At 45.4% G+C, this 26,325-nt stretch overlaps 11 protein-coding genes across 11 annotated transcripts; 2 read left to right on the plus strand and 9 right to left on the minus strand.

Annotated features, from left to right (window-relative positions):
- Nucleotides 1-643: 643 nt before the first annotated feature.
- JR316_0008965 (Syntaxin-6) lies at nt 644-1,766 on the minus strand (the record flags this gene model as incomplete). The annotated part of the gene is made up of 6 exons (XM_047894676.1): nt 644-815; nt 874-980; nt 1,050-1,238; nt 1,349-1,445; nt 1,505-1,563; nt 1,626-1,766. The coding sequence occupies 6 exons, from the start codon at nt 1,764-1,766 to the stop codon at nt 644-646; spliced, it is 765 nt and encodes a 254-aa protein (XP_047746135.1).
- Nucleotides 1,767-3,044: 1,278 nt separating this feature from the next.
- Nucleotides 3,045-3,737, minus strand: JR316_0008966 (uncharacterized protein; the record flags this gene model as incomplete). The annotated part of the gene is made up of 2 exons (XM_047894677.1): nt 3,045-3,575; nt 3,627-3,737. 2 exons carry the CDS (start codon nt 3,735-3,737, stop codon nt 3,045-3,047), a joined length of 642 nt encoding a protein of 213 aa, XP_047746136.1.
- A 638-nt stretch (nt 3,738-4,375) lies between these two features.
- Nucleotides 4,376-5,044, minus strand: JR316_0008967 (uncharacterized protein; the record flags this gene model as incomplete). The annotated part of the gene is made up of 2 exons (XM_047894678.1): nt 4,376-4,876; nt 4,934-5,044. 2 exons carry the CDS (start codon nt 5,042-5,044, stop codon nt 4,376-4,378), a joined length of 612 nt encoding a protein of 203 aa, XP_047746137.1.
- A 494-nt stretch (nt 5,045-5,538) lies between these two features.
- JR316_0008968 (uncharacterized protein) lies at nt 5,539-7,065 on the minus strand (the record flags this gene model as incomplete). The annotated part of the gene is made up of 1 exon (XM_047894679.1): nt 5,539-7,065. The coding sequence occupies one exon, from the start codon at nt 7,063-7,065 to the stop codon at nt 5,539-5,541; it is 1,527 nt and encodes a 508-aa protein (XP_047746138.1).
- A 312-nt stretch (nt 7,066-7,377) lies between these two features.
- JR316_0008969 (uncharacterized protein) lies at nt 7,378-9,543 on the minus strand (the record flags this gene model as incomplete). The annotated part of the gene is made up of 8 exons (XM_047894680.1): nt 7,378-7,684; nt 8,047-8,176; nt 8,235-8,257; nt 8,314-8,438; nt 9,097-9,144; nt 9,298-9,377; nt 9,403-9,483; nt 9,528-9,543. The coding sequence occupies 8 exons, from the start codon at nt 9,541-9,543 to the stop codon at nt 7,378-7,380; spliced, it is 810 nt and encodes a 269-aa protein (XP_047746139.1).
- Nucleotides 9,544-10,220: 677 nt separating this feature from the next.
- Nucleotides 10,221-11,630, plus strand: JR316_0008970 (uncharacterized protein; the record flags this gene model as incomplete). The annotated part of the gene is made up of 1 exon (XM_047894681.1): nt 10,221-11,630. The coding sequence occupies one exon, from the start codon at nt 10,221-10,223 to the stop codon at nt 11,628-11,630; it is 1,410 nt and encodes a 469-aa protein (XP_047746140.1).
- A 336-nt stretch (nt 11,631-11,966) lies between these two features.
- Nucleotides 11,967-14,746, minus strand: JR316_0008971 (Cytochrome P450 monooxygenase 75; the record flags this gene model as incomplete). The annotated part of the gene is made up of 16 exons (XM_047894682.1): nt 11,967-12,020; nt 12,076-12,246; nt 12,319-12,434; nt 12,483-12,538; nt 12,597-12,750; nt 12,903-13,059; nt 13,118-13,150; nt 13,205-13,227; nt 13,289-13,676; nt 13,730-13,865; nt 13,920-13,932; nt 13,997-14,056; nt 14,108-14,144; nt 14,211-14,240; nt 14,306-14,376; nt 14,437-14,746. The coding sequence occupies 16 exons, from the start codon at nt 14,744-14,746 to the stop codon at nt 11,967-11,969; spliced, it is 1,809 nt and encodes a 602-aa protein (XP_047746141.1).
- Nucleotides 14,747-15,922: 1,176 nt separating this feature from the next.
- Nucleotides 15,923-16,729, minus strand: JR316_0008972 (uncharacterized protein; the record flags this gene model as incomplete). The annotated part of the gene is made up of 4 exons (XM_047894683.1): nt 15,923-16,015; nt 16,100-16,315; nt 16,382-16,444; nt 16,505-16,729. The coding sequence occupies 4 exons, from the start codon at nt 16,727-16,729 to the stop codon at nt 15,923-15,925; spliced, it is 597 nt and encodes a 198-aa protein (XP_047746142.1).
- Nucleotides 16,730-18,126: 1,397 nt separating this feature from the next.
- On the minus strand, nt 18,127-19,795 carry JR316_0008973 (2,3-bisphosphoglycerate-dependent phosphoglycerate mutase; the record flags this gene model as incomplete). The annotated part of the gene is made up of 7 exons (XM_047894684.1): nt 18,127-18,219; nt 18,279-18,371; nt 18,435-19,000; nt 19,141-19,186; nt 19,246-19,275; nt 19,375-19,434; nt 19,673-19,795. 7 exons carry the CDS (start codon nt 19,793-19,795, stop codon nt 18,127-18,129), a joined length of 1,011 nt encoding a protein of 336 aa, XP_047746143.1.
- Nucleotides 19,796-20,097: 302 nt separating this feature from the next.
- On the minus strand, nt 20,098-21,199 carry JR316_0008974 (uncharacterized protein; the record flags this gene model as incomplete). The annotated part of the gene is made up of 2 exons (XM_047894685.1): nt 20,098-20,904; nt 20,960-21,199. The coding sequence occupies 2 exons, from the start codon at nt 21,197-21,199 to the stop codon at nt 20,098-20,100; spliced, it is 1,047 nt and encodes a 348-aa protein (XP_047746144.1).
- Nucleotides 21,200-22,364: 1,165 nt separating this feature from the next.
- On the plus strand, nt 22,365-25,963 carry JR316_0008975 (uncharacterized protein; the record flags this gene model as incomplete). The annotated part of the gene is made up of 13 exons (XM_047894686.1): nt 22,365-22,414; nt 22,461-22,625; nt 22,682-22,986; nt 23,038-23,242; nt 23,292-23,974; nt 24,036-24,109; nt 24,198-24,258; nt 24,322-24,425; nt 24,494-24,637; nt 24,709-24,836; nt 24,901-25,088; nt 25,171-25,454; nt 25,517-25,963. 13 exons carry the CDS (start codon nt 22,365-22,367, stop codon nt 25,961-25,963), a joined length of 2,838 nt encoding a protein of 945 aa, XP_047746145.1.
- Between the last annotated feature and the right edge of the window lie 362 nt (nt 25,964-26,325).

Consider the following 26,325-nt stretch of genomic DNA (forward strand, 5'->3'; position numbering starts at 1 on the left):
GTCAACTTTCTTATCAGATATCTCTCGAACCTCTTTTCTGTGTCATTCCTCCTCGTTTCACTGTACATAACACAATTGTCATCACTACGCATTATCGCTATCCATCATCGTCTACTACGCTTTTTTCTTGGAATTTTCTCTAGATACCTCATCCTATACCCTCTGCTTCATTGTCCAGTTTCTAGCCATCTCATCATCTTGCTACCACTTATGCACCTGTATATACGGTATATGCTCTCGAATTCCTATGTTTGTTTACCTTGTTCATTGCTCAGCTTGCTTTTACAACCATGTGTATTCACCCTACCTGATGGTTAATTTCCTAGTCCGTTAATCCATATTAGAGAAATGTGTACATAGTAAATGCGGTACTAATATGAACGACTAAATTATGGTGCGTCCTGGTATCGTGCTCAAATAATTAAGGAATAAATGGATGTGAGCAAAGTATGCAAAGAAAAAAAAAATAGAACGTGTGATCGGGGTGGACATTAATAGTTTCCAAGGATTCTCATGGGTATGGATGAAGAAAGAGGAAAATATAGAAAGAAGGCATCTCCAACCAAGGTCGATGTGTAAAGTATCACAGAAACACAGGTTGACTGACGACCACCATGTGCCGACCCCGACAGAGAGTGGAATGTTATACCAAAATGACGGCCAGCAGTAGCGCCATGAGCACGATCATCAGAATGATGATGCACCACCCGCTGCCCTTTTCTTCTGAATCGCGTAGGAATTTTCGCATACGTCGCATCGCGTCGTTGAGCTTCTGATCTGACCGGTCCACGTTCGCCTCAAGGTCAGTAAGCATTCTAGTGAACAGAGGCATAAGCTGCGGGATTTGCACTAAGAAGTCTCGTCACCACGTACTCGTTATGCTCTTCGATTTCCTGGCCCATCAAGCTCGCTTGCTGTGCTAGTGTGTTTAGCGTGCCCGCTATTGAATCCATCGTGTGGTCTTGCTGTTGAAGCATAATCTACGAATTAATTAGCACTGGTTCCCGCATCGTTGAAGTATGCACGGAGGTGCAGAGGGGTGACAGTACCTGCTGCTCTTGTCGAGCCCATTCCGATTGGTGGTCGTCCCCATATCTCTCTGAGAATGGTGAACCAGGGCCTGCTCGAGGAGAAATTGCGTGAAGCTGCGTACCGGACCCTGATGGCTGCGAGGCAGATGGGGATGAGGATACGTTGGCTCTCATGTTCTGGACTTCCGAAGGGACATTATTAGTGGTCTATTATGCAAAAAATGAAGAACATGAAATGAAAGACAGGATCGCGGAGTCGCAGAGTCACGGAGGAGCATGGAAGGGTGAAAGGTAATGCGATGAACAGGCAGACGCACCTCTATTTCTTTTCGTACATGCCCCACATATCTCCGCCGTTTTTGAACCTCAGCATCATCAAGTCCGAACATTCTTGCATCTGTTGACTCTACAATCCTTCATAATTTGTCGCCTCGTCAAATAACTGGAATTGTCTGGTGGATGAAAGCACATACTTGACACTCTCCTCCAGATCTTCAAGGTCTGCCTCTAGCGTCGCGAGTGTGGCCTTCAACTGTTTGATAGAATGCCATTTGAAGCATGCCCTCTTTGTGCAGTGACATTGACAATACTCACCTCATTCCTGGCCCACATCAACTCTTCACTATCTTCCCTCGCCATATTCCTTATACGAAGAAATGACGACTGCAGCTGTGCAGCGGTCTGCAGAGAGTTCTGGATCTCTTGTTGCACAGCATGGTAAGGGTCTACAGACATGACGCCAGTACCAGGTGGCGTATAACGAGCAAAATTCGTCTGAAATTGAACACCTCGAGCGTCTGAAGGCTTGAATGTTTAAGTGGTTCTGGGATTCCTGAGGTAGTCGACGGTCTGGGACTGCGCACAGGTCGGACTCTCCGCCTTAGAGTGAGTGGTATCAAAGACGTCTTATTTATGACGACAATTCTCACGAAGTGACTGTTGCACTGGTAGGGCGAGGATTATGCGGTTGGAGGAGGTGGAAAGATGGACGTGTGCCCATCATGCCGAGTACAGGAGACTTTTGACAAACACGGAATTCTCTTATTTGTTATTAATTATCAGAAGCTTTAAATTTATTACATAATTTGTCAGCTGCGATCTTTTCTCCGCTTGAACAATGAACCAGGCCGCTTTGCTTGTGCTCTGTTTTCAACCGCCACTTGCTGCAACCCAACAACACCGTCGACCTGATTCTCCTTGCTCTCTATGCTCTATGCTGATTCTGCATGTATATGCCTCAGAATCGTGCTTCTGGTGGCTTCTAGCGGCATTCGTTTGGCTTTTCCTTTCGAAACAACGATGGGGATTGGCAAGCGCAAATCAAGAGTCAAGTACCTGATGGTCTGGATACAGCTGGATACCCGAGCGCTCCGTGCAGAAATAGAACGGAATAAAGATGTTCGGTTATGGTACACTTCTGTTTCCAAAAATGCTTCAATAGGCTATCAATGAAGTGCACTAGCATTTGGCGACCACTGCTCATTCATCTGAGCGGTCAGAAATGAGAGGTCACTTTGACTGGAGATATGCGCAGATCGAAACATTATTAACGAGGGAAAAAAAGATTGAAAAATTAATTATTCAACGGTTTTGATGGTCGCTCATCGATTGGAGAACTTCCTTTCATATGGCTTTTTGGCAATTTCAAAAAGTTGGTGTCAGTCTTGACTCCCCTAGTAGGAAAGTGTCCACATACGTTCAAATGGAGGTTTAGGACCATAAGGGCCCGAGGCGGGAAGGCTCTGCGTGTCCTGTGTACAGCGGTTCAATCAATAATAACGTCTATGTTACACCCTACCGACTACATCTCCTGATTACGATGTGAGTGAGGTTGTGCAGACACAGGACTGATAACCAAATTGTATAGTCTTTCCTCCCTCAAACCACAAATTTTCGCGTTATGAATCACATTTTGCACACATTGATTCCACCAAATGATTAATACAACCGACGCCTATACTACAGCTACATTTCCGATCGAAAGGCCTATAGTTGAAATCAGCAATGTAATGGCTAACTAGGTCGATGTGCCGCATTCTTCAAAGATTTTTTGGCCTTGTGTGCATCGTACTTTGACAAAATTATTGACTTTATAGCCTGAGGAACAGTAGCCTTAACACGTGGAAGGTCAGGGTGCGCCTCGTTAAGATGAGATATTGACGCTTTTTCGTGGGCCAGGGCCATCCCTGCGTGTTTTTCCGCTTCTGTATTCTCATCGTGAGCTGCAATGTGGTTCCCAGCATTGAGGTGCTTCGTGGCAGCTTTTGCGTGATTATCCTGAACCTGTCTATGGGCGGCAGCGGCCTTTGTATGGGCCTCGCTGGCTTGCTTGTGAGCTGCTTTGATCTGTTTCTCCCAGATACGCCTGACAAGCATATGTTTCTGAATGTCGTTGGCGGGCACGATATCCTCAAGATGGCTAAGACGCTTAACCGCCTGGTGGCTTGGCACCTGCACCAAGTCACCGTGAGAACCACCATCTTCAGAGGCAATCTTCCGGGTAAAGATATCAGGATTGAGAACGTTGTGTAAATATCTGTGATTCTGAAGACAGTTGTGTCAGTTTGGTACCTTCGTTCAGAGAATATGTAATACCGAGACGAAGCTGGTATTTTTGGAAGCAGTATCTTTAAGGCGAACAGGAAGACCAACGACATCTACAGCGGCCACCGCGGACACGATAAGAATAGTGATGATGAATTTCATAGTCGTCCAGCGATTATGCGAAGTTTACTGCAGCAATGGGTGGGGTGCGTTATGATGAGACCAGCTCTATTCTTTTGATCTATGTTCATGTTGGAATATATAGGTGTTCAGCTTGGTAGATCAATCATGTGCATCATTGGCTAGATTTCGGTGCTGTGTGTTTGTCGAATTACAATGCAACCACGGATCTATCAAATCTACATGTAGTCTACACTCAAGAACAGCCTTTTACGTTTCAATGGAGTTCTAATGACTATAAAAGGCGCGAGGCTATCATACACCACCCAAAAATAGTTATTGTAGATGACATGACTCGGAGCGTCGTAGCTGGGTCATAAATGGCATATTGGTGCACAGGATTTACGCTTTCAATCGAGATGTTCAATATCTAAAAATGTCTTTGGGTGTAATCCTGCCGCCTTGCTACACTACCGCTTCTGCTGTGTATATACTATCCATGATTAAGAAACATATCGTTTCTTAATTGGTTCTGTTACCTTACCGGTTTGAGTGTTACTGCGGTGGTCGGACAGATAGCAACGTAACATTATAAGTGCCTGTAGCAATTTGCAAGCGCCCCGGAAAAACTGCACAAAAACTTCATTGGGAATCTACATAGTAGTAGTTTTCTACAAATGTTACGTCGACGCCTTATGTAAAGACTTCTTTGCTTTGTGTTTGCTGAATTTGGACTTTATGATGGACTTCGCCAACTTGAAAGGATACAGGACACCATGCGATACAGGTTGATGAGCCTTTTGTAGATGATGGTCAGACTTTTGTGTGTGTTCAACCGCCTGTTTTCTGTGTTCCTCGGCTTCGTGTTCAAGCGCATGTGCATGTTTGACATATTGGGTGCTGCCGTCTTCCAAGAGATTAATTGCTGAAGCCGACATCATGGATGCCTTAAAGGCATGAGCACCTGATGCCTTGTCATGGGCCTGGGCAGCCTTTGTGTGCGCCTTTGTCTTCAGATGCGCTAGCGAACGTCGGTAAATCGGATGGTCGTATTCGGATGAGACTCTAGCGAACGGGTATTGATGCAGTGATTCCCCTCTGACTTTTGCTTCATCGATAAATGTTCTGCAAATTTGGTTTTCAGTGCAAGCACGTTTGCCTACTGACACGGACTCGGAGTTCTAATCAACATATGAGTACGCAATTCGGTAAGATATAAGATAATATAAGGCTCCTACTGTAATAGCAGGATCATCATTAAATGTAGCCCGTTTTGACAAGGAGGGTAAGCCATAGACATATCTGATAAGTGCAATGCACAATGTGAGGCAAATAGCGAAAGGCTTCATGATAATCGACCAGCGATTATAAATATTCCCGACTTTAATTGGTTGTCGAATTAGAAGGAAGCAGGAAATAACTGATCGTTTCTTTGCCCCACACTGGTCTTTATATATTTCTCCAATTGACAAAAGGCGACTGGTAAATCCACACTCACAGAGCCCAGCACAGCACGAAAAATAAATTCTGAAGGAAGAGCCACAATTTTAAGCAAGAGGGTTACAAAACCGGTTCCCGAAAACTCCGAAGACTACAAAAGCGATGCTCCATCATGATCAGTACACCCACTAGTGCGCGATGAGTTAGTGTGCACTTGTGGATGCAGGCAAGAAATGATATACGATGCATTTGAAACTTTCGGGTACAAGCATGTGAACACAATTCTCTGTTATCTCCTTGAGTAGATTCCGAAAGCAAATGAGAGTATTTCAATAGCCCCGTGTTCCACGCTTCCTTCTTGATTTTCTGTGATATTCAAGTTGCTACGATTTTCTCACCTTTACTATGACATCCAAAAGTCTTTCCATTGCTCAACTTCCGCTCCCAATCCATCCTGGAAAAGCTCCTCAGGTGAGTGACCCATCATATTCTTTCTCTCTTTCCACACATTTTCGCCTCCCTCCATTGCACGGAGCTCATTTAACAATTGCACATTGACCGACGCGGCTGAAGCCAGGTAGTGCATAATCGTATTACCGTAGACATCCTCAGCCGCAAGGTTTTGGGTCCCGCTATCCAGAAGCCACAGAATTAGTTCATGTTGCCTAGTTTCGTCAAGCTTGTCTTCAGCGCTTCGAGTACGTGGAAGTGGAACATTATCGTTTTTAGAGGTGAGTATTCCCCGATTGGCAGGATTCCGCCTATGCAAATCCATTGGTACCCAAATTTTGGTATCAAGAGTCCGCACGTCGTGCACGCTCTCGAAGACCTTTTGACTGAAGATATTGACGTGTAGATCAGTGAGCGGAAGTGATGCTACGTGGAGAAGGGTGTGGCCTAAAGCAGTGCACCCAGCGGAACTGAGCGGTGTGGCGGTGTGTCTGCATAGTCTTTGCAACAGACTAATATCGAGCAGTGCGGCGGCAAAATGCAAGACGTGAACCGAGTAGATAGGTGTGCGAAGAGCCAAATCAGTGTGTGGATCTGAGGCAAGAATATCATAGGCAACTTGATTGGGAGGACGGCACAAACCAATAGCTGCAATATGAGGGGGAATACAACAGGTGGGAGCGGCAAGAGGTAAAATATTTGGAGAGTAGCCAATAGCTAAAAGGTGTTCCAGCATTTCATTTTTAGTGGAGATTATTGCCTCATGGATCGGCGAAGAAACCGAAAGTGAGGAATGTGTCAGAATGTCTGGCAATTGAGATGGAATCCTTCCAGAGGTCCACCAGGATTCGTCCGGGTTTGAAGCACGCACCTGGTCGAAGATAGCAATGTCTCCTTTGCTTGCGGCTTCTTCAAGCGCAGTGCGAGCAGGTTTGGATTTGAAAGAGATGGTGGGAAATGCTGGTTCAGTCCAAAACCGCGAAAATCCTTTTCGGCGTCTCAAAATTTCTGTCTGTGTAAGAGGCGATATCTGGGGCTTGACTACGGAACTGATCGCTAACACCTTGCTTCTCGGAGGACACGCGACAAAGCTATAGGTATCGTATTTTGAGTCCCTGCCACGGATAAAACGGACGGAATACTCGTCGAGGTAGTCAAGAGGGATGCCATTTGGATCCGCACCCGCCTGAAGTAGTATTTCAATGTTCCCAGGTAAAGATGCCCGTATTGCTTCCACCAAAGGTGACGTGTAATATCCGTGAATTGCACCGGAGATGTATGTGTTCGCAGAAAATCCACGAAGCATGCTGCTACGGCGAGCAGGAATCATGTCGTCTGGAATTTGTGAGTTGAGTTGGGAATGATGCCTGAGGATTGCAGAGATTACCGCGGGATCTGGGTTTCGAGCAGCACGAACACAGGGTGGATCATCGTCGATGTCGTCATTCAACTCATCTTCCGTTAATTCGTGAGTTGACATTAATGTAAAGAAGCAAGCTATGGTCGGAATTTGTGAGTTGTCACTATTCAAGGGGTGTTGAAAGTGAGTTATTCGACTGGCGTCGTCTTTGCGGTGGTGGTCAAGAATGGAGTGCGATTTCATTTGATTGCCACGTAATCGGGCGAATCCGAGCGGGCCTTGAAAGAAAATCAGTTGGTCATGTGATATCAAAACTTTAAACTTTTCTCTCAGGACGATGAGTGAGACTGCCGCTGAGTTGTGTCAACCTAACCAAGAACTTATGCCACGATTGAATGATAGCGCATATGTATCGAATTTCATATACATATATTAAGAGTCTTCTGTAATGATGGGAAGAGATATCCGAGAGTCCTGTTCAAGATTTGTGGTAATCCTCGGTGCCAGACCTGTTACATCATGTGCAGAGTATGCCCTATCCCGCGCATTTCCTCCCTCCCGTGATACGACGGTCATTCGCCGACGAATAGATGGTCGACGGCCTTCTGTGGGTGCTAATGGAGGCGCCACTTCACGCTCCGACACAGGTGTGTCAACATCTGTTCCGGTTGAAATTTCCGCAATTCTAAACTGCCTGAATATAACGTCTTCATTGAACGTCGAATCTACACAGGTTTCTCTGTAAGCAGATTCGCGAAGGTTCAAAACTAAACGTGTTCCCTATAATAATTAGTGCGTCTTTAGGCGTTCAACATGTCTTTGTTAGGAGAAGTTCCTACCGCAACGTCGAATCCAGCAACAGCCCATCTGTTTCTTGTTAGCTAGGATAACTTGCTAATTATCAAAATCACTTACGGAACAAGTAATGCTGTTGAATAACCTTCTATAAACAAGGAGCTCATAGCATAGGTTGCCAGAACCCCTAGAACTTTGTGGTGAAACAGAAAGATCTGATTAAGCAATGAAGGCATACCTATGATGCTAATGATGTAGCGACATTACTAACTTCATACTGGCGCTAAAATAGATAAAACGGCTCACAATAAGAAGCATGCGGTGCCATCTCGAAGAAATATCTTGTAAATTGTCCGAAGAGTAAAACGGGTGTCAATTTTACGCTCTTCTTTTCTTTCTAGATAGAGTTTCGTCACAAGCATGCTATAAAATATACCTGAGTTATGCAGTTACTGCTCATAAGATGCAATTACAGATAAGCACCAGAAACTTACAAGCAATACATAGATCTGTTACCCTGAAGTGTACATTAGGCCGAGTACAAAAATAGTTCCAATTTTGAATACGACGCACCAAACTGGGATTGTAACGATCAAGTTTATAGTGGTAAAACAGCCTGGTAGCTGTGTTCCCGATGGCGGTAGTAATTCCGCTTTGACAGCAGCAATAGCAGTCATAGTCCCAATATAAATTTGGATCTGCAAATTATCATTTCATTGAACCAGAGTTTGTAAATTTTAATTCTTACGATAATTTCGCCTAAAAGATGTAGTGGGGTCAAGAGGACCGTATTTGTGCATGTAGGTCCAGATACTTACTTAGTACTGCGATCAACAAGAAGACCAAAACTGGGTATCACAATGAATAAGCAAGCACGGCAAAGCGTTTGTCTGAGTATCATACCTTTAATATTTCCATGGTAAAGCGCATATATTCTCAAGGCTAATATCGCATTTGTGAGGTCCATCAACAGCATTGACCTACTTGAGTCAGTCTCAAGAGGTTGAGCGCGATGCTATGAGCTCACATCAATATACTATACGACAAGTATACTCCGCATCTGTAATATTTGACAGTTTATTTTTTTCAACTGAGAAACCGGAGCGAAAATGGACTCGTAGCATACCCCTAGTGACTTCAATTATCAGGAAGTCAAATATAATTAGATCTCATGACATACGAGGATCGAACGCTGCAAAGTGCAAAATACTTGGGTGAATGCAAAGTCAGTTATTCTATTTCAAACACAGGTCCACTGTTTACCATAAGAGCTAACTCTGTAAAGGGCACGCCACGACAATTAGAATAGTCACATTTTCCGAAATTTGAAATGCTTACATCCCATATACCACGCACCCGTATCGCAAGAGAAGATATAAAACTTTTGGGAATGTCCAACGAGTCCTCGATAGCGAGTGTAAAAATAATTAACACCACAAGCCAAACGGCAGTATATCGAAAATTATACTCACTTCCATATATGAGTTATCTATAACATCGCGTTTTGAGCCATTGGAATAGTTTCTCGTATAGAAGTTGCCCCAAAATTGTACTCACCTCAAGGGGAAGAGTAGCCACAGTATCGCAAAGAATGAATGTAGAAGCAGAAACTATTATGTTTGAGGTGATATCCGGAACTTAGAAGAACGAATGTTATCTTACCCCACAGATACGCCCCTGTATAGGTTTGCCTGGCGGCCGACACAGCAGAGATGGGGTCCATAACACTTCCAGGAAGACCAGCTACCTATGCAGTAAGAAGGAAAAAGAGAAAGAAACACATATACCTTTTGATGAGAGCATAAATGTACAGAATCTTGGGAAAGACGATAGTGATCAATCAGAATAGAATCCCAAAAGATGATCAAAAGCACTGCTATGAAGCAAAATAATCCAGAAAATATTGATATAACCACCTTGCACCGCCCCCGAAGCCCGGGTATTGGATTTTACCTTTTCACAACGTATCGTAAGTGGAGGAGTTGTGACCTTTGCGCACGGCTGTCACTGGGGTGCATTGGAACCTCGAGCACATGATTCTGATGACCTGTTCTTCGAACTGATGATTGATGGGGATCGAACATTCAGGGAAATTGGTTTTGAAAAGGGACAACAGTCTGGGAAAGTATTTTAGTAGCAGAATGCGTCCTACTCGTGCCGGTCCATGCGAAGATGGGATGACCAGGATGACCTTTGGTCGAACGATTCAAAACGTGGGAAACCCAAGAACCGGTTTGTTCCGAGTGGAGAATATTTTCCCATGGTGGACGCAAAGGTTTTCACGTCAACCACATCATCAGGATGGTCAGCCTCACGACTGCGATATGTATAAAGTACAAGGCCCTTTTGAAATTTGGCCAGGTTCGCCTCTTTGTGTTTTTTGCTCACATCTGCTATCTTCATCATAGAAAATCGAACATTCCTTCATCTTTAATCCAAGCCCACACGGCACTTTCTTTCCTTCCTGTCAACTCTCGGTGATGGCTCCTCGTACTCTCATCTCAAAGATACCAATCTGGCTTCTCATATCTACCCATGCGCACTATGTATTATCTCTGGCTGTTCCTGCCGTTACCCCGAGTCCAAGTTACTTTTCAGTCAGCAAGAGGGCTGACACCAGCATAGCCACGCGCTACGGAATTCCTGGTCCTTTTGAATCCTCTGGTCCAGATGATGTTGTAAACGATTCCGATCTTGCTCGTATATCTGAAGTTTTTATGGCGATTGCTCAACTCCCAGATGGATCTCTGTCTTCTGTCGATTCCTCCGTTGCGCCCACTCCTACCCCTACGAACCCTCTTCCATCAAGTACAGTGTATCCGGAATCACCACCACTTCGTGGGCCAGGGCTTGTTGTTCTTTCTCAACCATTCCCTGCAATTGGATCTTCTACGCCGGTACCTACTGCTGCGTCAAGTACGACGTCTTTACCTGCATCTAATAGGACCGCCAGTCCCACTAAGCGAGTGGTCATCTTGGGATCTGTCATTGGAAGCATTTTACTCTTCACACTGTGCTTATTCTTTATTCTCGATCCCGCTATTACTGGACGGTTGTTCCAACTTTGTCATTCCCGTCGACGTTCCGCAAGTAGAGTGAAGGAGAATAAAGATGCTGTATCATCTGAGGATAAGTGGGTGCCTGTTGCCCCTCTCACGAACGCAGTGCCTCTGCAAAGCGATCGACAAACCACCCAGTGTATCAGGAATGAAGGGGACTTGTTCACCGAGACCGCTGCTCCCTCACCTCCTTCTAAATTTTCTATGTGTTCCTCAGAGTATTCGGAGCCCAACCGTATATCTGCCCTGTCGTCGAACTCTGCATATACGTCCACTCCAAGCAGACCTACTGTAAGCTTTGTGTCTGGGCCAACACCCACCCGTCCGCCTCGTCCGCCCACCGCAGATAGCCCAGCACTTACAGACTCAGTTTATCTCGCATGTTCCGACCAGCCATACGTAATTGTTGCTCCACAGAGTCTCACCGAGGCGGAATTGAATTCCAATGCACCCTCGAAACCGCCACGTCGCATGCTGACTCCCAGCGAATTCTTTGCTCTTCACGTTCCAGGGATTCTCAGTGGATTTGGCTCCTCGGGGGGAGCCCCGTCAAAGAAACAAGAACGGAGCTCCACGTGCGAGAGTCATCTCTCCAGTGCTACAAAGCGAGAATCGTTTCATTCACGGACCAAGAGCGCCCCTTTACTAGGGAATGTGACGATCAGTGAGAGGGGTTCTACCTCTAACACCGAGCTGGAGTTCAGTATTGAAGGTGTTCGCGAAGAGAGCATGATACAACGCATTTCGAAACATCGTAGAAGCCGATCGGCCTCTGGTTGGGCGTATCCAGATCGCTCTATCCCAAAGAAGCAGCGCAAAGAGAAAGTATAGCCGGCAATCGCACCCTCCCAATGATCTGAATAGACAATTTGCGACATAGAACGCGAGTGAGATACTATCAAGCCTGCCTACCTTTCGTTCAAATTTTTTTTCTTTCTTTTCGACTTTTCAATTATGGGTAAACAACCCAATTTTTTCTTCTGATTCCTAGATCTTGATGTGGTATTTGTACTATTAGCATTATATGTAGGTGAAAAGTACACTGAGATTACGGGATTGTAAGTTCAATGCCGCTATCATTGTAAACGATGCAGTGAGTGGTCATTGAACATATTGTGTCCTACTAAGTAATGTCGCAATTTTTGGTTAAAAAGTGACGGTTCAACATTACATTCCAGAGTTTTCATACTTGATTTCTTTCATGCGGACCCACAATCCTCCCTAGTGGCGAAAGGACTCAGCACTAACAGCGTAAACAGTCATCCCCTGTATTTACCTTGATGAACAACGTAAGATGTGCCGCTGGGAAAATCTTCTCCGTTGCCTTGAGTCCTTCGCCGTTTCTCCAGTGTGCGGGAGGCGGCAAGTTGGAAGTAGAATCAAGAGTAAACTCTGTAAAGTTTTGAAGTAAACGGATGAGATAATATGAAGCCTCGTTGTAGGCAAACTGAATTAAAGCAGGATTTTTGAATTGAGATTTTGCAATGACAAATGAATATTCGATATAAGCAAGACGTACTTGTTGACCAAGACATATGCGAGGGCCAGCGTTGAATGGACAAAAGATGTAAGGGTTGGAAACCAGGTACTTTTGCAACCTCTCGTCGAGGAAACGGTCAGGGTCAAACGTAAGGGCTGAGAAAATCATTAAATCAAGGGAATTAAATTATTTTAGTTGCGTACCGTCTGGACCCCACAAGTCCGTTCGTCTTTGCATATTTAAAGTAGTATATATGCATCTGTAGGCAAGAAGTGACGACGTGAGCATGTGGTAGGCCCTCCGAAAAAGCTACACACATCACATCTTTTGGAACGTAAATTGGTTTTTCTCCAGGACCTGTTGCTGGTAGGACAACGGGTGCAATGCTTTTTCTGCCAAAGCGCATTACGATGAATGTCATATAAATAGAATGAGTGCATCGAAGGTGGACTGTACCTTGCGTTGGATGGTCTGAAATGGGTAAAATGAGAAATAAATTAGCCTGACTTCATCGGACATGCAGCGTGAGACCATGTCTTACACAACAGCGTATAAGCGTAAAACCTCTGTAAATGAACCAATATGACTCAGAGAAAATCGTTAAACCAAGAAATAATATTTACCATTTATAAATGCCTTCATGTATCTCATTTCTCGCATATTCTCGTACTTCGGTGCCTCTGAGGGGCCAACCTTCTCATAAATCTCTTCGCGAAGTCGCTTCTCAATATCAGGATGCTCTGAAAGCATGTACACTGAGAAGGCAAGTAGTGACATAGTCTGTAAATTAACTGTAAGATATATAATCACGTATTGTGTGAATGAGCTCCGAATGTACCGTGTCCCGACCAGCAACAAGGAGATTGATAACCTGATTTACAAGAATATGAGTTAGTATAATTGAAAAAGTTGTATATATGCACACCTCATCTTTGAGGATCTTCGGATCTGAAGCAAGGATGTCAGAATCATGAAGTAAACAGTACTGTAGGCAAACTGCGACTCGCACCTTGCGTGTGATTGACAAGGTGAGAAAGCAAGTTGGACTCCTCCTTCTCGCTCGGATCCTTTCCAAGTAGGATATCTTGCTCTCTCTTTTCCAAAGCGGCCTTCATCATAGGTTCCACAAAGTCTTCCACGGTTTTGCGCAAAGGTATTATTCTATCACCAGTAAATTCTGCCAAAGCCCACTCTTCTCCCATTGTGAGACGCTTTGCGATCAGAAGCAGTGCGTCCGAGAAGGCCTTGACAAATTGATTAGAAGGATGGTCGAAGAACTCTCTAGAGTTTTTCTTGGCGACCTCCTGGTGATAAGGTAACCCTGCTGAAAGCGACTCCACATTTTTACCGAACAAGAACTCCGATGCAGAATCGAGAGTAAATCGTGCAATGAGATCCTACAGATCAAAGTCAAGCACTGTTGATATTACAAGCTGTGGTTTTAATATACCTGCATGTCGATAGAGTATCCCTCTGCAAGACGATCCTTTGCCAATTTCAAGGAGATATTCCAATTGCGATCATATATCTCAAAGTCGCTGATACGTTCTCGAGTGAAAAATGGACGGGTCATTGCGCGGTGGAATCTGAACACAGAAAATAGTAAATACAGGGTCATTAACGATCTTTGTAGCACCTACTTCCACATTTCTCCTATTGTATGTTCAAAATAGAACGTTGGTTGCATGGTGAGCACACCGAAATAACCAGGTCTTACCGTCGGAGTTGAAAACCCCTTCTCCGAACATGGAGTCCATCTGCGAAATAAATAAAGGGCCTACAAAGAAAGTCAATTTTTACACTTGTTTATGGCTCCCCTTGTTCATACCTTTTACAAATGATTCGAACTGCGTCGCAAGTATCGCCTTCGGGCAAAAAGGGCATGAAATGCTTAAGTGATAATTTGACTAATCGAATAAAATAAGCCAAACCTTAATGTGCTCCGGCTCGTTTGTAAGCAACTATATAGTTGAGTATAATCAAACGACTGTCATAATTGACAAGATATTCTTTAAACATGACCTACAAATGAGGTGTTCATGAGATCAAAGTTAACAACATTGCCATATTGGTCATTGAAGCGCTTAAGTACATCCGCTATGCATCAGGAAAGATCAGATATTGTCCAAGAAACAAACGTAGAAATCCTTTGCTTACTTGGATACCCGTCCCGAAGGTTTTCCCCCAGTTCAGAAATGATTGAAAATGTGGAGTCTGGAAGGTAAGGAGGAATGACAGCTCCACTCGCCTCTGCCGCCCTTTTGTTCGCCCATTTTGCATAGTACCTAGATGCAATGGCTATCATGGGCCTCGCAGCAACCGCAATGCTGATGAGTGCCCATCCAGGTAGATTGAACGGGAGGAATTGTCTTCTTTGGATTATATCCAACAGACAATATGTTGCCGCTGACGGTATACCAAAGCGAACGGAAGCTTTCAGCAGATAATTGATCCCTGGTGCAACCATAGTCGGTTGGACAAGGCTGAGGCTAGCAATGAAGATTCAAAGATGCCAAAGCAAAATGTTTAGACACTAGAGATATATAGTCCTAGGAAGTAATATATAGAGCCGATTGGACCCGATCCGTGAAGCCCGCTGAAGAATTCCAATAACATCGAGCAGACTGTCAGGAAAGAGACATGGCCGTTAAACATGATGTCACCGTTTGGCTGTTTGCTATGGCCTCAAGATAACCGGGTTATCGTTTTGTCGCCTCTATGTTTAGACAATTAAAGGATGAACACTTGATCCATCAAGATAGGTCAAATGTCGGTAGTAACACAGTCCAAGGCAGTTGAATGTACGTGCCCGGCTGCCATCAAAGTATATATGAAACAGAGAGGCGTTATTTGGGTATCATGCCGGTGAAAGGCAAAACAACCATGGAAATACTCGGCGGGCATGCATCCCTAAACCAAGCTTGATATTCCAAGACTCCCAAGTTGAGCGTTGGTCGACATGCCGAAATTCAAACACGCAGACAAGAGTCAATGCTATGGATTGTGTAACGGCTTGAACTCGAATGGCCTCTCCAAAAATTTTTAATAAATCCTTTGTTCACGTTTTTCCAATATATCATCAATACATTAAGTTTTAATTGGTTTACAGATGTCAATTATAGCTGCTCTACGTTCAAATATGTGAGGAATCGGAGATTTATCAACCATAATAACATTTCCCGTACTTACAGCGTATTGTAATTGTGATACGACGCACCGCGTGGTAGATGAAAAATAATTCAAACCACCAAAACGTCTCGGTAGCATTGCACAAAGAAGCATGGTTACAGAGGCGGCAAAATAGAAATCCTAGTACACACTAAATACGACGAAGGTTTCAAGTTAAAGCCTGACAATACCACAAACCATTTACCACCAAATAGGACTCGCCCATAGGAACTCGACGGTGCTTTAGACACAGTTCAATAAAACCCCGAATTCGTTTTGATGAGTTTCATCATTTTTCTCAGTAGTTTGATGAGCCTTGATCTATACCAATATGCCCACATATTCACCAGTAACCAAAAAATTGTAAATCAAATCACCGTCAGTTTTACACAGAGTCGGGTTTAGAATTAAGAATCGAAGTGACTTTCATCTGAATCGAACCAAGAATTCCTGCTTTCTGTTTATCCGCCGACCTTCAAAGTTCTGACAGTGCATCTAGCGCTGATTGCCTGGCTTCATCAACCGGTCTGAATGTCTGAATAATTTGGCTCGTCACTTGAATATTAGTCTGTAAAAATTTCATCAGTGTTGGCGCATATTCCACGCAATGATATCAGATAAACTGGATAACGGAGGATATGGGTCAACTAACCGAAGACGCTGTTATCAGAGCTGATTCAAACTGTTCACATGAGGCAGCCGAGTTTAACAAATCAGTCGTGATTGTGGAGGTACCGCTTAAGGTCTTGAAGAAATCCGCATTCTGGGCGACTGAATTCAAGTAAGAGAGAATTCCATTAACAAGTCCACTGTACAACTCTAGGATTTCTTCAGTTTGAGACGAGACAAGACTCCCGGGGGGAAGTTCCTTGAAATGGCAAAGTGTTATGGTAAGAGGATTGATTTATATGATAAACATTTTTGGATGACTGACATTAAGATTGGTGTTGGCGTCCTCGAAGAAAAGGTGAATGGCCTCTGCATCCGCATGGGTTGCCTGCGTGCGACAATTTCATTAGCAATCTGGTAAAGAAATGATGAAGATAAAAGAGCGTACATCTATGGCTTGAATTCCAGATCTAGGAATACTGGAGGCGTCTGAAACTATTTTGGTGAAGAGACCTCCGAGCGTCTCCAGGTCGTTTATGACAAGCGCAAATGCCTGGGCTGGAGGGACAGAGGATGTTGTTGCAGCAGGTGCAATTGATACTTTGGTCGCAGGGATGGCATGCACAGTGGGGACAGCCATGCAGGATATAATAACAGCAAGGGAGAATTTCATGGTAGAAGTGTGATGATAGAGCGAGTAAAATGTGCTGAGAACTATGAGCTGAAGACAATCTGCATGATATACTAGTTAAATACCCTTGTTGCATCCCTTCGTTTCTTGAGAGTAAGCTAAAAATAAGCCACAGCCGGGGGAAATAGATTGCATTTTATATTTAATTTTTGGCATGATTTATGAGCGATTAGCCGTTTGCGACCATACAACTTGTAGTGTTTTTGCATAATAGCGCATCCGTTTGTCCGCACAATGCGAAGTTAAAGGGCCTACAAGGTTATTATCATGTTGAACTTCGTTGCCATTGTTGATTTTATCTCTTACATTCAGTAAGATATGTGCTATCTCGTCCTCATAACCGTGCATAAATGACTAATGATTAATGAAAGATTATCAATAATCACTGAGAAAGTCGGGAGAAGAGGTCGGGAGAAGGAACGCCCACCCTCGCTATCTTTTGAGTGCGAAAAGGGGCACAAGACTCGGCCTTGCCATATGTATAGGAAAGCGTTATATTTTTTGTGTGATTTTTAATTTTATTTCTAGATATGGCTTGTGTTTCCGACTCCTATCTCTGGAAGGTGTTGGAGGGAAGTGTAAAAATGATAATATTCGGGAAGGTGGGAGCTGCCCGTTAGGTTCATGGGCAGAACCGATGATGTAAGTTTCACAATATCACTGTTTGGACAATTTTCAAGTGATACTTTCACGTCAGCGGTCTAGATATTGAACCATAGAACTCTCTGCAATGTTCCGATAACTTGCGTTCAAAGCGACAGCGACAAGCGCCGCTGGGAATTTTTCCTATTTCGGTGTTTCTTTACCAGAGCAATTGTAGCTCAATTAAATCTGATAAATAACGAAAATGAGAGATATGTACAATGAAAGCCCACATACTGTATACAGAATCGTGAACAACCGCAAAGCGTATCGTGGTCTGTCTACGAGAGACTAGTTTTGAGTGAGCTCTAAATAAATCGTGAAATAGGGGCATATTTGCCATTGTCATTAAATCCAAACAGACGGTAGCATCGTGAGACATCCAGCTTGCGCGTACTCTCAAGATACCATGCCATCACACAAATCTTGTTTACAAGTAATATGCACGCTGAATTCGCCCAAAGACCACGAGCCTTGCCATTGGCATAAGGAACTTTACTCAGGCGTCCACTGTCGGCAAACGGCGCGCGTAATAGAGAATCTGTTGTAAGGATGAGAATATATCCACACAGGAAGAGCACACAGGGGTCATACTAAAAATTCTGTTTAGTGATACACGGTTCAATTCAAAGAAGACCTTTACTGGGTGCAAATACAAATCAATTTATGAATACCGGCTCTGGCATTTTTTACGCTTCTACAGGTTCAACTTTTCCCAACATCAAACTTTTCAATCATCACTTTGACTGTGGGACACTCAGGCTTTCGCCTCCAAAGAATGCCCGAGCTTCGACACTGGCTGCATCAAGCTCGACGTGAGGTATATCGTTCTGTTATTGTAAATCTTCAAAACACTGAAACTATCCCCGATCACAGAGTCACGGCGCACCACGGATTTGAGATGATCTCTCTCTTTCGTATGAGTTACAATAACCTCCAACGGAGGTGGATTCGAAAGATCAAAGGGTCCCTGATGACCTTCCTAAAAGTTGCAGTATTTTCTGATGAAGTCAATCACACGCGACTCCATGAATAATTTACTGACCCTGATCCGTACATTCATCCTCGTCCACGCAGTGTTCGACAGTCCTCCGAACCTCGACATTGTCGGCGCATGAGGGTCCAGCTTCAACAACGCCGATATCAGCTCCGCAATACACAGCCCATGGCTCGCAATCGCAACATGCACGCCGTCGCCGCTACCACACTCTCCCTCCTCCTGTACTGACATCTGCGCGCCCTCCGGGTGTAGAGACCGCTGCTGCTGCAAATGCGGCAACACACACTCCCTAATCGCAATTTCCGTCCGCTGCGCTAGCTCATCCAGACTCTCCGCACCGGGATACTTCGCCTCGCGCCCATAAAGCACCGGGAAAATCTTCTGCTCGTACAGCTCCTCCACCGACACATCTTCCGGCTGCTGCAGGACCCACGGATGGCCTTCTGCGATGCCGAAGTGCTGCTCGCGCAGGTGCGGGTTCGTTGTCAGCGGGGGTTTGGGCGCGCGCTGGTAGTGCTGGACGTATTGCGCGGTTGTGTAGGCGCGTTGGAGCGGGGAGGCGTAGATGTGGGTTATGCGCGTCGAGGCGAGGCTTTGGCCTAGGGCGTTGGCTTGCTGAGGGATTTATTTGGGTCAGTTTTTCTTACGTGTGTATGAGCTTGTTTTCGTGTTTCGAGTTTACCTTTTTTCCTGGATTAAGGTAGCAGCAACATAAGCTTACACTTGTGCGGATGATAAGATTGGAACTGACCGTGTTCAGATAAAGGCGAATCTTTCCACCCAGCCCATATATTTTTCTTTCCAAAATTTCTTAGTCATTTCCTGCCCATCTGTGCGATTGGTCAAGGCCCCTCACCACATTATCCTCGCTTTGCCCATGCCTGATCTATAAACACAAAGGGAACAAAACATCGGTACGATTAGGCACAGAACACTCCAGATTTGACACCGCAGGTCAACACAGAGCTCAACACAGAACACGCACGAAAGTGACCGTGATCATCCTAGATACCGATAGCAACTGATCGAAGAATCCCTGCACACTCTAGCAGATCCAGATGTTCAGAATACGTGCGTTGAGGCTGAGGTTGAGGGGGATCCGTATTGAACGAGGAAAAACAACGAAGAACGTGGTCGTCACCCACCCATCGTTTTTTTCGCTTTTATATAGATGGATAGATCATAGGACTGAGGTGAGGCAGTGAGGCAGTGAAGCAGGGGACTCGTTCTTGCGAGGCATGTATGTATGGGGAAATTTATAAATTTAAATTTAACACTTAGACCCTAGGAGCACTGGGGAGCACCCGGCCATCTTTTGTAATTGATTTGATTGCGACGGTGATCGTTTCGAGGTATGACGCCAATGGGAACTTGTTAATTTTGTCAATTTGGTAGAGGTATGTCATGTGAATCGCTGTGTGAATAGTGTGCGTACAGTTTAATTATTGCAGTAGGCCCAGGATGGCGGTTTACCTGTCCGGCATCCGACTTCGGGTTTTTAGATCAGAAGCCGAGAGGACTCACTTGCGCCCGATGGTGTATTCATAACTCACTTTCAATATCCTTAAAAAAGAACGGCGTCTGATACGATCAGGGGATTGACAAGGTATTAATATATATTTGATGCGATATTTTTGAAGTCTACAGCGATCTAACATAACATGTTCAACATTTGATAAACAGGACGAAAAGATAAAACAGATCGGTACTAGCAGGCATCCTCGCAGCTACTCCAATCGATAACAGAATCCATAAACTCGTCGAGCTCATTCTCATCGACAGATTGATCTTCACGCGCTTCGTTATTGACCAACAGCACAGGTCGATCTACACGTTGCCGCCAGCGCTGGACAGGAAGTTTCGGAGCTGCGCTGTGTTCAAGAACCACTCGAGCACCAGAAGCGAATTTCTTGAAACTTTCATTGCAAAAGGGATGGAAGAGCGATAGGAGCAGGTCGTCGGGGTTCTTCAAATAGAGGACTATAGCGTCCTGTAGGACCACCTCCGCGAGGTACGATGAGATGGCTAGGCATCGGAACATTGCAATTTTTTCATGTCGTGACACCGTGTCCACGGACAGCATCCCGCGTACGTAGTCGTACCACGGGAACATCCACTGCGTCATTTCGCGTATATGGTTTTTGTAAACATTATTGCGTTTGCAGTAACGGCCAAGATTGATTCGGTTATAATTGTACTGATACAGGAGTTTACACTCGGCTTCTTCTTCTACGGATAGTGGGGTGTATTTGTTAGCAGTTAGGGCACTGTACCACTTGAGGTAGAACGATGAAGATCCTGATTCTGACACCGTCATTGTCGAGCGGAGGTCCACCTGGGAAACACCAATGGTAGGGTCGAACAGCGAGTCTTGGAGGAATCGGGGTCCTGTGAGGTTAGGATGCGGATTGTTCATAATACCAAAAGATATGAAGAATGCCCAGCCTAGTGCGCCTACAGGGCACATTTCTGCTAGGGCATGGCGGGGAATATGTACCCCTCGAATCCTGAGCCGCTAGATTAAATATTCTCAGCGAGTATATTCGCGAAATATGCGTAGGGCTACTCACTTGGTGGTGGCACTTGTCGTCCAGCCCTAGACTGAGATCAGACCACTTGAGATTGTATACTTGACCGAACATGTGCGCTTCGAGATCGAAGTTGCTTAGGAAGGTCAGCATCATTTTGAAATACTGTTGTATAGTCCACTCATTGATTGGGTCCCATAAGAGTTTGATGGCTTTTAGGATACGTAGAGTCTTTTGGGGGGCTGGGTTGGGTTTATATGCCGACAAGTTTGAATTGAACATGTCTGGAATCCTGGTTTGTCGCGTCAGGACCTGAGATGAACGCGATAAAAGGCGATATACAGTACCTTAGCAAAAGAGGCGATGTGATGGTTGTAGAAGAAGAAATGGCCAAAGGTGTGCAGTAGTGGCCGAATTTTTATACGTTGAAGCAAGGCGGGCCACCATGATACGTAAAGGCCATGTCGAGGACATTGATGGGCAGCGAAAACATTAGGATAACTTATAGTCGCATGTAGCGTTCCCCAACAGCACATTTGTGAATTTTCGACATAACGGGGAAATATGTACATTGCGATTGAGGAGAGTAAAGAATCAAACAGCAATGTGGCGTGACTGATCCAAACACGCATCAGGTGTGACAGTACGGCAAACACCGAACGATCTGATTGCAATTTGTGTGCACGGACCTCTGAAGATTCGGGAGATCATGGAGATGAACGAGAGCGATAACACGAGAAATGCTGATAATGATGCTCGGCAAGGTATTTGACATGGACGTCGGCGATTTTCGCTCGTGAATTGCTCCTGCATGCATTGCACAGCTCTCAGTATCTATCTATTTGCAAGCACTGCAGTTCTGGACTCGGTAGTTTTGGAGGTATCAATTGACATCAGTCGTTAATTTTACTGACGATAACTCGATTCCCAGAGCTGTGAAAAAGAACAATATCCCAGCCTTGCATTTTGGCGAATCAAGAGTGATGGTTCTAAACTGTTATAGACATGACATGCCGTGCTAGCAGCTGTCTGTGGCGGCTTCTTGCGAGTTTTATGCACATAGAAGGAGAAGTATTTGAATATATTTGGCGAGATGGTTTGCGGATGCGATGGTGAGCCGAGAGTCAAGAATAACATATCGCGTTCTGGAGAAGACGATAATAATCACAAGTTGGTCAAACGGGGCGGAATCGAGCCACGAGGAAGGTCCAGGAACCACTCTTTGATGATGGCTGTTCGAGGCCTACCGTTCAGCATATCGAATGCCCACTCGGCGTTGATTCAACCTGCAGGCTGTGGTGAGTGACGTCGGTGAGGCGGGGCACGGGATTTGAAACGAAAAAGGAGAAGGAATGACGATGAATGTGAGACCCACGGCTTATCCCCATTAGGCGTAAATCAGGGTCTGAACCTGAATGCAAGACGTCAATAAGAGACGAATAACTCGATGCCTGCTTCTCTGTCGCTGCTCCTCTTTCTTTCACCACCACCATGTATGTTTTCTTTTCCTTTCTCCCCTCAAAATCTTTGCTGACCCCCGCAGGTCTGACGTTAGCCAGACACAGGCCCAGTCCGCGTCCACCGCGACGTTCGTGACTGCCCTTGTATTCAACGCCGCTGTCTTTGCCGCAGAGTTGGGGGTCTTCACCCTCATACGTCCATACTTCAAGTCTATCTATGAACCAAGAACATACGTGCCCCCATCGGGGTATGTCTCCTTTCATTCTCTATACCGCGCTGTAGCTGAGTCTTGGTCGCGCACAGCAAGCGGATCGGCCCTCTGTCCCGCAACAGATTCCTGTGGCCACTCGCTGTTTTCCGTGCAGACTATCGCGCTATCATTTCTGCCAACGGGCTAGATGCATACTTCTTCGTGCGCTTTCTGCGCGTCATGGCTATCACATTCCTTCCCATCTGGTTGCTTTCCTGGGTCGTCCTTCTTCCTCTCACGTCCGTGAATACTTCTGTGCCTGGTTTCACCGGCCTGAACAGGTTCATCTACGGAAATGTGGCTCCCGACAAGTCGGCACGCTACGCTGGGCATTTGATTTTGGCCTGGATTTTCACTTGTGCGTAATTTCATTTCTCTCATCCTCGGGAAATATTCATTAAATAAGTAGTCTGGATTCTGTATATCATCAAACGCGAGATGCAGCATTTCATTGTTACTCGTCAACAACACCTGATCGAGCGTACACACGTCAAATCCGTTCAAGCTAGAACCATCCTCATTACGGGGATACCAAAACGCTACCTCAACCAAGACGCTCTCTACAAACTATTCAATTCCCTTCCCGGTGGAGTCCAAAAAATATGGATTAACAGGTAATCCACCCGTATTTTATCGAAGAAAGACAATTCACAGTCTCTTTAGAAATCTAAAAGATCTCCCCGACATCTACGATCGACGCACTGCTGCAACAAACAAACTCGAAGCCGCAGAAACTGCCCTCCTCCGCACTGCAGCCAAGCTCCGTCTCAAAGCAGAGAAGAAGGCCAAGAAAGGATCAAAAGCCAACGCGGACGTCGAAGCTTCAGTTGCAACTGCCGAGCAGGAAGTCCCCGAATCGGAGCGTCCTACTCACAGATTGGGTATGATCCCTTTCTTTGGTGAGAAGGTAGACACCATCAACTGGGCGCGTAAGGAGATCGCGGAGTGCACCAGACTGCTGGATGAGGGACGTGCGAAGATTAATGAGAGTGAAGAGCGAGGGAGGTCGTCTCCTAGTATCGGTGAGGCTGATGGTGATGTACAATTGGAGGGTGCGGCACTCGATGCGGATGGGAACCCAAGGTTGCAGAGCGAGTCGCGTCATGGAAATTTGTTGAACCCTGTCAACGTTGGTAGACAGGCTGTAGGTGCTGTTGGGGATGTGGCGAAGGGGACGGTCAGTGGAGTGACGAAGGGCGCGGGAGCTATCAAGGGACGCGTTGTCGGAGACAAGATTCCGGAGGGAGAGTACCCCCCACTCAACAGTGCATTTGTCACGTTCAATAAACAGGTCTCGGCGCATCTGGCTGTCCAAGTGTTGGCTCACCACGAACCATACCGCATGAGTGAGTCCATTATTAGTTTCTATATGCGCGTTCGAGACGATTAATCACTCACCGTTCATAGGCAATCGATATATTGAAGTCGCTCCCGCTGATGTCATTTGGGGTAACCTTAATTTGAATCCATACGAGCAAAAGGTGTGTTTAGAGCCGCATATACGCCCGTCTCTTTGATTCTAGCGCGTGTTCATTCCCTCCTAATCGCGTGTGTATTCCTTTCTTATAGATCCGTATTGCTATTAGCTACGCGGCAACCGCGGGTCTGATCATCTTCTGGGCTATCCCAGGTACGCTTTCTTTCACCACTGATGATGATGTCTATCTCTGATTCTCTCTGTTCTACCCTACAGTGGCGTTTGTCGGTATCGTTTCGAACATTTATACCGTTTGCTCCACGGCCAAGTTCTTATCCTGGATTTGCGATCTGCCAAAAGTGGTAGTTGGAATCATCTCCGTGCGTACAACCCCATCAGAATGTCAAGGGAATTAGAAATTCTAACATGTTCTTGATCTCTAAAATAGGGTATTCTACCTCCCGTACTGTTGGCGATCCTTATGATGCTTCTCCCCATCGTTCTACGATTGTTGGCGCGCTTTGAGGGAATCCCGAAGTATACCGGTCTAGAGCTGTCGTTGATGACCAGATTCTTCATTTTCCAAGTTATCGTGAGTTTATTCCCCGTTTTTATTTACGTTTACCTTGATGGAATTAGGATGCTGATACTACCGTGTTCTAGCACTCTTTCCTGATCGTTACGGTTGCGTCTGGAATTATGGCTTCATTGAAGCAGCTCATCAATAACCCAACATCTGTACCGTCTATCTTAGCACAGAATCTGCCACAGGCATCCACTTTCTTCCTAACGTTCGTATCTTTTGTCTATTCGCACAGCTACCTTGAGCTGATTTATAACATCTTTATTCTACAGCTACATTGTGTTACAAGGTCTTTCTGGTGTTGCTGGAGGATTCCTCCAAATCGTTCCTTTAATCATCTACTATGTCAAACTATTCATCTTGGGATCGACTCCTCGGTCTGTTTGGGGTATCAAGTATAACCTTAGAAATCTGGATTGGGGTACAGCATTCCCTGAAATGACTCTTTTGGTTGTGATTGGTACGTTCACCTTCCCCATCTACGTGTTTCCCAATAAACTAACCATCCGCTTTGTCCCATCCCTCCTCTTTCCAACTTGAAGCTCTGGCCTACTCCGTCATCGCCCCTATCATCAACGGGTTCGCGTGTGCGACCTTTTTCATGTTCTATCAACTCTACAAATACTTGTTCTTGTATGCGTATCAGCAGCCTACGACTACAGACACGGGAGGATTGTTCTATCCTAAAGCGCTACAGCATATCTTTGTTGGACTTTATGTCGAACAGATCTGTCTCTGTGCATTGTTCTTCCTTGCGCAGAATGAAAATCGCCATCCGAGTGCGATTCCAGAGGGCGCGTTGATGGTTGTCCTCATTGTTATCACCGTATGTTTTTTTGGCATTGAATTGCCGTGGCAGTGTTAACTGACGACGATGGGGTATGATAGGCCGGGTTCCATATCATCATCAATAACTCCTACGGTCCTCTCCTTTCCGCTCTGCCTCTGAGTTTGCAAGACCGCACACTCACCGCCACCGTCATCGAGGCTCAGCCCAGCGGCACAGCCGGCCCATCCTCCGACGCGTCCGCTGTCAACGTCGAAAGCCGACAAAGCACAGACAAGAAAGATTCGTCTGAAGAACGGCTGACGAAAGATAGAGAAGCGGCGGATACGGCTGCTGCGGAGGAAGAGGAGGAGTCGTATGGGTTCGCGCAGCCTGCTGCGTCGAGGCCGCAGAGGACGGTGTGGATACCTAGAGATGCGTTGGGGTTGTGGAGGGAGGAGGAGAGGGGGTGTGAGCAGGCGGGAGTTAGGGTTTCGGAAAGGCATGCGGTTATGGATGAGAAGGGCAAAGTGGATGTGGATGGGGGTCCGCCGGATTTGCTGCAGTGAATTTGAGGCTGCGGCTGCTGCATAGCATCTGAGGGATCTTGGTCTCCATGAAAAATGTTTTTACTATCTTTTTTTTTGACGATCTTTTTTTGATGTGGCTCTGACGTTTCTCCATTATACCCCCCACCCCTGTTGACGACTTTACGATTTCTTACTTGTCTTTTTTTTGCATGCGGCTTCTTGTTGTACACCCCTGACGCGACGTCTGTGGTGACTGGAGGACGGACGCTCTTTTTTTGGTTTTTACATTACTTGATTGTAGCTTGGTGCTTAAAATCTGATGACATGTACTATGTATATCTCTACTACTATCTACTTGTTCTCCTTTCTCATAAGTCCCAGGAGCGGGCCCGGTGTTCTAT

Source organism: Psilocybe cubensis, chromosome 8 (genome assembly GCF_017499595.1).
Source record: "Psilocybe cubensis strain MGC-MH-2018 chromosome 8, whole genome shotgun sequence".
NCBI lineage: Eukaryota > Fungi > Basidiomycota > Agaricomycetes > Agaricales > Agrocybaceae > Psilocybe > Psilocybe cubensis.